General features: G+C 36.8%; 1 protein-coding gene across 1 annotated transcript; it reads right to left on the bottom strand.

Moving 5' to 3' along the window:
- Window positions 1–300: 300 nt before the first annotated feature.
- On the bottom strand, window positions 301–10584 carry LOC307002462 (uncharacterized protein). The gene is made up of 13 exons (XM_079620089.1): window positions 10325–10584; window positions 9428–9621; window positions 9033–9170; window positions 8804–8933; window positions 8379–8568; window positions 7582–7723; window positions 6837–6992; window positions 6696–6751; window positions 5918–6093; window positions 5406–5806; window positions 3038–3134; window positions 2783–2960; window positions 301–1234 (listed from the first exon to the last, which is right to left on the bottom strand). The coding sequence occupies exons 1-13, from the start codon at window positions 10562–10564 to the stop codon at window positions 1053–1055; spliced, it is 2280 nt and encodes a 759-aa protein (XP_079476215.1). The 5' UTR covers window positions 10565–10584; the 3' UTR covers window positions 301–1052.
- Between the last annotated feature and the right edge of the window lie 1265 nt (window positions 10585–11849).

Here is an 11849-nt window from a genome sequence, read left to right as displayed (position 1 = left end):
CTATATCTTTAGCAATACTTCCAGATATTGAAAGTGCATTAAGTAGGCTACAACATTAGTTGCTCTAATTTAGCATTCTTTAAGTATATCAATTAAGTATACCAAAAGTACAATTGCAGGGTATTTATAAACAAATAATATAATGTATATGTAAATATATTTATAAACAAATAATGTAAATGTAATTCCATTTGCACTAGATTTAGCATAAAATAAATGTATTTCAAATACATTTTGGTATATATTTTTTTAACCATGAAAATTATTAAAGAAAAAGATAAAGTTAAATGTTGTTTTCTTATGGTTTATTGCAATTCAATAATATATATGAGTGAGTACAGCAAATTAACAGTTGTGCAAGCATCAGTAAGAGAGTGTGAGAATAAAACAGGTTTGGGTTGATGAGTATGTACGACTTTTATAAAGCAAGTCCCATAAAATATAGCTTTTAATGAGTATTAATAGCTAGTAATTAGTAATTATATAGCTTCTTTTGAGTGGAATTTATTTTTTTATCTCATGAGGGTCAGTATGCATAAAAAATTATATAAAACCACTTACACTTAATTCTTTCAGCATTTTTTTCTGTTTGCCCTATATGTGAGCTGCTACTCCATTGAATCCAGTTATTTTTTTTATTGTAATTAAGAAAAGTAAAGCGGTTTTCCATGCAATCATGACTGAAAAAAACACATTCAGCACACATGGACCAACATATTAACATAATAAATACTTAAATGGACATTTTATTTTAAGAATGCCAGATCATTCATAATATTCAAGTGAAAGTTCATGTTTTTCCCCAATAATTATATACCCCGGTAAGCGTATTATGTTCAGTGAAGCATGTTGCATGCTTCATGAAGCATGAAGTAAAAGTGAAGAAGGAAATAAGTGGGAAAAAAAATACAATATGCTGAAAGAATTAGGGCAATACCAGCCATAGCAAAGGCCATTGTTTTGTGATTATACCATATACCCTCAAAAACTGTTCATAAGATGTTATCAACATGGAAAGACTTTAATTGCAATGCATTGTGTGCTTTGTGGGTCTACTCAAACTGGCCACTTAAAGGATCTGAGAAAGTGGACATTAGATGCATGCGATCAACTGATCTTGTTCTTTTGGCCTTATATACCAACATCCCTGCCACCACCGCAATGGAGAGAAGAAAGAGTCCTGCAAAGACCCCAGTGCTTGTGCTCATGTGCAGAAATCCACCATCATTTGAGGCTACAAAATGAAAGAGCAAGAGTTAAATCGAAAATAATGACAGAAATCATATTACAGTCACTGTTAAAGGAATAATTAAGCCAACAATTAAAACTGTTTTTTTAAAGACCTATTATGCTCTTTTTCAAAGTCTGATTTTGTTTTTTGGGATCCACTATATAGGTTTTAAAGATAGCCTACAATATGTAACAATTTTGTAATAAAAGATCCAAAAATCACTTGGACAGTGTGATATATTTCCTGCAGTTATGTACTTACAATAGGCCTATTCCAAAAGTCTCCAAAGATTTTTTATTTCAGAGAAATTCCAATTTTAAATAATTGTCCGTCCCGGAAAAAAATGTCGCCTGTCAGTGACGCAATATCCACTCTATGCTTGGTTTCCGCAATATCACGTGGACAAATGCGGAAGTGGTGGTTATAGCTGTTGTGTACATCATGGATCACGATTACTCTTTGGCGAGTATTGAAGTGCCAACAAAACGAAGCGTCCATATGGGGATACACGCAGAATTTGTGACAAACGGAGAAATAAGACAAGGATAAATATCGGTGTGGCGTTTTCGAGATGGAGAGAGCTTCGCGAGTGAGAGAGAAAGAAGGGGGACAAAATCAGTAAAGTTCCTCTAGCTGGGACACGAGCTCGGGTCTTCCACATTATATGATGTCACACTTACCCACGACACTATCATGATGCGATACATCAACATTAGAAATTATACAAAATTGTCGGCCGCGTCCCCGCACCCACGCATGTAATAGCCTATTATGATTTCCGTCATTATTTTAATATATTTGTGTACCAGGTGGGCCAGCCCACATTGGCCGGCCAGTCCGTGACCGAGATTATGGCAGTGCAATTAAATACAATCGGATATCTGTTGTTAAAAAATATTAAGCCATTACTTGCAAATGTCCGTTCAAATTCAATTTTACTACGATTGGTTTGAACACGTAAAACAACACTTCATTAACTATAAACATCCTAACACTACACAGCATTAACCTAGCAAATCATTTGACAAATCGCTGTAACAGGATAATATAGCATAACATTTCGCGTTCCTTGTAGTTAATTCATTATCATGACATAAAAGTTCGCGTTCAGACGTACAGGTAATACAAAAACTAATAAGTTAGCTCATCCGTGATTATGATTCATTAATTCCATACGTCTTTGGATGTTGAAAACGACATCTCCCATCGTTCCACTCTCCTTCATAGCGTCATCAAGTTTCGCCTTTGTTATTGTTGGAAACAGCGCCCTCTTGTGGCTTAAAATCTTACATACTGTAGCTTTAATGTTTAAATGTTCAAAAAACACATTATTCACATATTTCCCATTGTTGCAGCACATCTCCTCTCAGTCTGTCAGTAACACATTGTTTATTTAGATCCTTTCTCTATAGAAGCCCCTCCTTGTGAACTGGCTGGATCAGTGTGTTGTGACTGGGCAAGTGCGTCAAGCTTGTTTTGTAAATGTCACGTTGTTAATGTAAAAAAAGCATAATAGGACATAGGACCCCTTTAAACCATATTTATATATACCTGCAGAATTATGAGTCTGTTTCGCCACATGCAGGGGACCCTGGGTGATGTAATGCCTGGCTGTTTCTTGGCTCACGTCTCGCCTACGTCTGCGAGCGGCTGGACCGAGGCAGCCTAGGGCACATCTGGAGTTCAAGCTGTCTTTTGCACACAGGATCACGGAGCAGCTAATGTACACCTGTCAACACGATTATTATAGTGAAAGGTTCCTGCTCAAGACAATATACACATTATTGTTATGCAAATTTGTCACACCTCATCGAAGCCTCCAGCGAACTTGAAAGCTTGGATCTCAAAGTCATATTTTGTGGAGTCACTTGGGTAAGGCATGACTGTTTCATCCATAACACACCTGAAATAACACAATCAAAGAACTGAATGACTTCTGAACACCTCTTGAGAGTATTCAGTTTTAGTATTTTCCCCAATGGTTTGAAAAATACTTGAAATTGTGCAAGTATCGAGGTGTCCACCTAACCTCACCCCAGGTGCTCCCGATGAGCTGGATGGCGCCTTGCATGGCTGACACCGCCGTCGGTGTATGAATGGGTGAATGTGAGGCAACATGTAAAGCGCTTTGGTGGCCATTGGGTCTGTGAAAGCGCTATATAAACGCATTTACCAATGGTACCTTTCCAGCGAAAGCAAAAGAGCAAATGTCATCCGATGAAAGCCAAAAGAGCAAATTTATATTCTAAAAGAGCAAATTACACGCCGTTTGTTGCAATAATGTCACGCCACGAGTGTGGCTCAAGCAAGGTTCCTCTGCTTCCCTCGTATGAGCATGACTCGAATGGCGCTTGCCTAGGATGCGCCCACGCCGAGGCTGGACTCACTGAGACCAGCTGCTCCAGCTGCTCTTCAGCGGCCTTCACCACAGTTGACGAGGTGGAGGAAAAATGATATACTAAACTTCCCCCATTGGAGGAAGCCGTCACTGGGCATCACTGTCCACTCTTGGCTGGAAGGCTAAAGCCTCCCACCCGTCCAATTCATGCAGAGATACATCTGCGCTCGCGGCCAAGTAGCTCAACTACAGTCGAGGCTGCTGCTACTCTGCCGGAAATGGTTGAAAAGATATGTCTGCAAATGCACGGACGTGCACAGATGTGAACCAATCAGGCTTCGGGTTCCCCACAGCGTCAGAAAAGTCTGACGCAATGCTCGTTCCTGTTTTCTCAGGGAACCAAGGTTATGTCCGTAACCAGAACGTTTTCTGTTTTAATATACTTTAAAATGTAATTTATTCCTGTGGTGTCAAAGCTGAATTTCCAGCATCTTTACTCCAGTCTTCAATGTCACATGATCCTTTAGAAATCTTTCTAATATGCTGATTGCTCAAGAAACATTTCTTATTATTATTAATGTTAAAAACAGTTATGCTGCTTCATACATTTGTGAAAACCATAATACAATTTGTTTAGGATTCTTTGATTAATAGAAGGTTCAAAGGAACAGCATTTATTTAAAATATAAATATTTTGTAACATTATAAATGTCTTTACTTTTTGATCAATTCAATATGTCCCTGCTGGATAAATGGTAACATGTCTTAATTGATTCGATTATTAATTTGATTTATTATTAAACTCTATTGTAACATCACAGCTAGGCCAGAGCCATTGAACTCGGTAAAGCCACAGTTTTCTCCTAATCTCTTCCTAATCTCCTCCTTATTGCCTTAAAATAGCATTCTGTGCATAATTCAAATGGGTACGATACGTTTTCTGGTATGCATTCACGCAGATGATCCGCTCTGTGCTAATGTCTCTGGACCGGAGAAGACTGTGTGTGCTGCGGCAGTTCCTGTTACACTAATGTTAAACCAGACTTCATTCACCCCAATGGAATATTTACACTGTCTGGATCATTCCCTATTCCCTATATAGTGCACTATGTGCTATTCACCATGTAGAAAATAGTAAATGTGTGAACAAGTGACCGATTTTAGTCGCAGCTTCAGTGTCTATTTATAATGTTGGGGGTGGGACGCTTTAGATTCTAGAAAGCATTTGATTGGACAGACTCTGATGAGAAGCTGTGATGTCATCAAAATCATTGATCCATATTGGCGGAAGTGAGAGACTTTAAGTTTTGAATGATTATCTCTTCTAAATATGAATTTTGTCATTGTTTGGGGGCCCGCTAGCTTATAGAAAACAGTAAGGCTCATACTAAAAGCCTTTGAGCTTTTAAAGTGCTTTGAGCAACTTGACCTTATAAATAAATGACAAATAATTTTTCTTTCATTAATACAGTTCAAGCAAGTGTGTTTAGCACTGAATAAGGGTTCAGGTGCACAAAATCTTTAGCTTCACACTTGCAGTCACGTAATAAATAAAATGTTCCTTATTGAGGAAAGCCATTGTGAGGTTTTCAACAAAGCCTTAAAGACCGACCATGTATTTGAAAGAGAACACCAACTTTCTACATGGGCTTGAACCTGAAACCTTTGTGTTGGTAGACCAAAAGCTTAACTCAGTGAGCCTTTCCTTTCAATCCAGCAGTGTTTTAAACATTACCAATGACAAACTTGAGTATAATGAATAAACTCACTCTGTCATTAGTGCATGTCATTGCTCATTCTGAAAATTAAAAAATCTAGTTCATGATAAAGTCTTACCCATCTTTGATAATGTCATAAAAGACAGGACTGAACGGATTGTCTTCAGGAGTGGCCTTGCAGGACTCAACAAAAAGTGTGACCTCTGGGAGAGCAGTACTGGCTTCAATGCCCATGTAGATCTTGTCCATCAGCTGAACCTGCACTGGATACTGGCTAGGATCTACCTGACTGTTAAAGGTTTGGTCTGTGAAAACTTCAAATGAGTAACTAAATGTGCCAAAGCTGGATTCAGTGAAGATGTAGTCAGATTTGTGGTTGACATAGCGGTTGGACACACTGGCTATTTTGGGATACTGGCAGGAGAAGCCAAATTTAACTTGATTGCGTCTGGTGATAACAGCATTCGGGTTCTCGAAGGAGTTGATCTCGTTATTGAAGACAAAGAAATCTCCAGAGTCCTGGTTGGTGGTAAATGAAGAAGAAGAAAAATTCAGAATGTAAAGGGCTTCACAACAACACTCAAAAATTCCAAAAAGAACTTAGAAGAATATAAAACCCAGTTTCCATACATCCATCGTAGTGCCACAGGTGTTGAGGGACATTGTGCCCAGGATGTGGGTTTGATTGGAAGTGAGAGAGCAGGTGGGGTCTCGCAGTTGGAGCCAGTCCTGGTCAATGCCATCCATGGAGGCTTTACTAACTACAATACTGATACTGTTATCGTCGCAGATGACCTTTGCTTCACCTTAAAAGATATGTTGCATTTATTAAGTCACGATTCTAGTGTATTTTTATGTAACCTGCATTTAAATCATGAAATCAGGTTTGTTACCGCCCAGCAGCACAATGTACTGCTCATTTTGTTTAACCAGTTTATACGCGCTTGCTAAAAGTGGTGAGGATTTTGATTCGTTCAGTGACTCTTTTCGCCAATAGGTGTCAATAAGTCAATGTACTGTATTTGTGCAATGCCATTGATTCATTAATTTAACCGATTCATCAAAAAAAGTTGCGTGTCTACACATCCAGTAAGGTAAAGAACTCTAGAAAGAGTGTCAACGCAATGTTTTCTCCACAAATTACAACAAAGCAGCCTATAACCCCCCAAAAATATGAGTTTAACATTATTAACACATTAACTGAACAAACCAACATCCCATAAAACTTTAGAACGTCACGTTTCAAATGTTGAGAACGATAAAATGCAAAAATTATTTATTTTATATACTTAAAAGATTCATTCAAAAACACGGATTCATTCACAAACCACACAGAGCGTACCAGTACTTGCTAAGCATTAACATTCAAATATACTTACATAAAATATGTTTCTGCTAATGCATTTACCTGATAGAACCCTTGCTTTTGCCACAACCACAATAATGCACCTCATTTCTGACTGACTGATGAAAAGAGAGAAAAGAACTCTTGAGAAATTATACAGAGAACACAAATAACTGGTGAACTTAAATACAGATCCCCTTTTACCTGTGAAGTGTCTCTGCTGTGAAACACACAGGTACATGGCGAAACAGATCCGTCTCCTGTGGAATCCAGGTCAATGTTGCCATCATAACCCCATTACTCAAACTTGTCAGGGTCTTAGACATATTAGAGGGGCCACTGACCTGGAAGTCAAAGATGCTACACAAGAGGAAAAAAAACAAAAAACAAAATCAACTCAAGCGACTGGCACATGGAATACGCTAACTGTTTAACAGCTTTAGCAAACATTGTCAGTTGAGCATATGGTATGCTTTGACCTAGTAATAAAATAAAATCAGTTTAATTAATCACTGCACTGCATTAAAAGTAAGAAATTAAATTTTCTGATACCGTATATCAACTCTCCCAGCTAACACAAATGTTTTAAGAACGTTCTGCTGATGTTCACATTAAGTTATTTAAAACGTTATTTCAGAATGTTCTCTGAACGTTCAAAACACGAACAATGAATAAATAATGTTTTTGTGCTTACGTTTCGAGACGATTATTAAAGATCAGATAATTCTGAACGGATAATGAACTTAGAAGAACTTTGAGAGAACCTTGCCAGGACGTTAGCCAAAGTTCTGGGAACGTTCCATGTTAGCTGGGTTGTTGAAGTTTGATAGCAACAGAAATGTAGCAAAAAAGTAAAAAGCAATTAAACACAGAGGTCAAAGTAAAACTAATTGACTGACAAAGAGTGCAAGATTAATACTGTATATGTAACACCAAACATTATTTGGACCTGTTGTCTGCGACCTGTGCTTGGAGGGTGATCTCGTGAGCCTGTCCCACAGCAGCATGATGTACATCTCCATGCAAAGGAGTTGGTGTCAAGAAACTTGGCTTGTTCACCCCTGGCACACAACCCTGAGCTGGTGGAAGAACTGCAAGATGCCGTAGATTGTGTTTAAATCCACAGAATCAAAGCACACAATACACAGTTCATCCACAAACTGTGAACACATAAGTTCACTTCTAGTTTCAATTACATGCTGCGATATAATTAACCACTGAGCCTGTTCATCCACAATTTTTCTTTTGTGTTGTAATGCATTGTTTCTGGCTCTTGCACTTATTCTGCCAAATGACAGAAACTGGTTGTTCAGGCGATCAAACACAAATGAATGTCTAATGTTCTGCTGGTGGTGATTGATGTCTCTCTTGGCGGAAATATACCGTGTCTCTATCTAGTTTACACTCTTTCAAAATGCTCTTTTTACTTTCATTTCTTTCTTTATGTTTTATCAATGCCTTTAATCAGTCCTTTTAATCAGAGAGACTGCTCTGATTATTACTTACTTGTTCAAATGAATTCTTCTGCTATTCATTTCAATTAAATTTTGAGATTTCTGTATAGAATAACTTTGTTAAAAATATTTTAAAGAGACTTCTTTATTTTTTTTACTCAATTTGAATCCAATTGTGTGATTACTGAAAGGCTATACAATTAGCTTCCTAATTAATTTGTCTGCATAAAGGAGAGTCTCTGTTTGACCCATTGCAGATGTGCTACAGTGTACAAATGTGATTCTCACTCACTTTCAACTCCAAACTGCAAAGGCACTTGACTGAGAGCAGTTGGGTTGCTGTCATTGAATGCATTACTGACAGAGAAGACACCATTATGGTCCATCACAGTTATGTTTGAAACAGGATAATCCTCCAGGATGAGCTCAAACACATGTGAACCCAGGGCCAGTGAATCTCCTGTGTGCAAAGTGCATGATTCCTACAAAGCAGAATAAACCATGAAGACTTCAGATACAAAAGCCTCTAAGTGCCATTTGAAAATTTCTTCTAGAATGATACTTTTTATCAAACTTGTTGACAAATTACCTATTAATTGTCATTAAAGTAAATTACTGAACTTAAATATACGAGCTTGATAAAAATTCTCATTTTAGAAGAAGATTGCAGATGGCACTGTATATTAGTAATACAGAATCACACACACTAAACATTACCTTGTGAAGATGTATGTTTGGATGTTGATGGCACAGTGTGCAGTTGGCGTCATTAAACCTGCATCTCACAACATCATCATCTGGGTCATGTGCCAGCAATTTAAAATTCTGGAAGCAGTTCTGAGGAATCCTGAATATGATCAAACAGAAGATGGAGCAAGATTATTTTTTGGAAGTAGATGTGTCTGTTATAAAGGCAAATGTGAACAATACATTAAAATGCACATACCTTATGTTTGGAATTGCTGCTGAAACAGGGGATCTGTTGGGAGACTGAGTGTCAGATCGCTGGCCAGTGTCAACACTAGTGTGAAGCGTCCATCCACCGACACCATGAACATTATCCTCCCAGCAGCAACCAGAGGAACTGAAAGAGATATTTGATCAAATGCATATGCATTCTTTTAATGTCATGTATTTTATGTGTTTAAAAATGCATGAGTTCACTTTACGCATTAACCACAGAACTTAGCATAATAACATTCCTTAAAGTCTTTAGTATGTTGCATTTTGGGATTTTATTTTTTAAACTATTATGTATATGTTGCGACCATGTAAGACTGTTATCAATAACTTAAGGTAGAACATAAAAGTTCTATAATATAAAATTAGCATCAGAATTACTTCAGAATGAAGGGACCATTACTAGTGACATTGGTGGCCATGTGAACCTCTGATTGGCACCACAGATTTTGTGCTGTGCTGTCTGTCTCCACAGGTTCTGTGCTGGTGAGGACGCCACAGGATCCACTCTCACAGATCCAGTTGACTTGAGAACCACAGGGACCCCTACTGGACTCTCTGTAGTAAAAGTGCATCTGCATAAAGCATATAGAGGATACCCGGGTTACCACATGTTTAACTAGTGAATTTTTCTCTGGAGATGTTTCTTTTTATAATGTTAATTTTTAAGTTTTGGCTATAAAAAAGCCACATCAGAAACAACACTGTAAAAAGTTGCTGGCTTATTTTTTTTAAAAGTATAATCAACTTGGATGTTTAAGTCATTACAACTTACATAATATTATCAATTATATTGATCAATTTCTCATTTTCAGTAATTGCAATGAAGCTGAAATAAAGTAAAATATAAATATTAGATGAAAACTTTCAAAAGTTTAATGAAAATTAGAAATGTTGCCTTGGCAGCTATAACTGAAATAAATGTTTTGTTGAAGTATTAAAAGACTAAAATAAAAGTAAATTAAAGCTAAATATATTCAAATCAAAAACTAATAAAATTACAAAAGCACATAACAACATTTCTAATAAAATGAAAACTTAAAATACATAAATAATAGCAAATTCAAAATATGAATTAAATAATACTAAAATAGCATTGCATCACAGCAACCATCTCTTTGCTGTGAAGAAACATCAGCAACTATTTACAATCTATGTTTAGATTACTTAATTTTACGTCAAATTAATTCGACATATTATGATAGAGGTCAAATAAAATGGATTAAAAATAAACAGAGCGAGACTCATTCAGTTCTAAAATGTTAAAACTGGATTTACCTCCACGGATCCATCTGGAAATCTGTTTCCAGGCGTGAACGTCATGGAACCCCCATAGAAACCTACAGCTGGTCCCACAGCGAGAGTCAAGCAAACCAGCAGCAGCAGCAGCATCGTGCCGTGTGCCATAGTGTCTGAAGGAAACGTTCGGTGAGCAATGCCATATACAAAGAGAAATGGGTGGATACTTTCTGTTTCCAAGTTATTGTCTAAGTTGTTCAACCAGTTGAAGACAAGCATGATGAATGACAGGAATCAGCTTACTTAAAAAGCCACACACAGATTATTTATATCTGGTTACTGTACCAACTTTGATTTCCTATAGGAATTTTTTATTAGTATTATTAGTCTAAATTAGTATGTTGTCAAAACTCCATAAAATATTAAGAACTTGTTTTTATATGTGTAGCAATAAGATTTTTAACTTTTACAGTCGATCAAGAATTCACATTCCACAAACAAGATACCAAATATTTCAGATGATGTAACTGTTAACCATGTTGTATCTCTGGAATCACTATAGTAGCTAAATGTATGATAATAGGACAATATGTTTTTCAAAGCAATATAATGATATGGATCTTTAACACTAGAAAATCTATCTGATCTATATAAAACAAAAACTAGGCCATTGTTTACTTAGCCTTATGTCATTCCAAACCTGTCTTTGATTTGACATGATTTGACTTGATTTAAATTATATCAAGATTGCCTTAAAGATAAAACAAAAGGCATCAAATACAATCGAGGATAAAAACACAATAAGGTCCAGGACTTATTTCCATTGTGGTCCTCAACACATAACATCAGGACAAGACACTTACAAATTGTGTGATAATCAATGACATAACATACTGTACAAACATTTCCCTTAAATAAACAAAAATATAAACGGTAACTGGCCCCTGGTTATATTCCGCTACCCTCTCTAGTAACCAGTACTTGATCCTCTTTTTAAAAGCGTTCATGCTTGAAATCACTTTAATTTGCCGGTCTAACTTGTTCCACTGAACTGCCCTATAGGCAAATGTTTCTTTCCCTAACACTGTCTTGAATGCATAAGGACAGAGGTTTGATATGCTGCCACGAGTGTAAATATTAAGTAATAAGACACAACAAAAAATTTGGGACATTACCATACAATATTTTATGGGTCATGGTCAGTCTTGACATAAAAACACGCGACTCAACAGGGAGCCATAAGCTCAACAAATTGTGACCTACTTATGTGAGACCTATATGGCTCATGTTTAGAATTACTCAATTTTTTCTGTGCTGTTTGCAGCCTCAACTTTAAGTCGTTTTGTTAGGCCTTCAAACCAGGAAGTGCATGCATATTCAAACTGGTTTAAAATGAAGGCGTTAGCAAAATTATCATTGTTGACTTAAAAATGTAAAATTTCTGGCTAAAAACGTTGTGACTTTACTCAGAACCTTATTGGCCATCCATCCAAGTTGTTTTCTAGGATGCAACTCAGGTATTTTACTGACATTTTTGTACTGACCACAACATTATTCAAAATAA

Source organism: Phoxinus phoxinus, assembly GCF_949152265.1.
Source record: "Phoxinus phoxinus genome assembly, chromosome: 8".
In the NCBI taxonomy this organism is placed as follows: Eukaryota; Metazoa; Chordata; class Actinopteri; order Cypriniformes; family Leuciscidae; genus Phoxinus; species Phoxinus phoxinus.
This window is presented reverse-complemented; position numbering and strand designations above follow the sequence as displayed.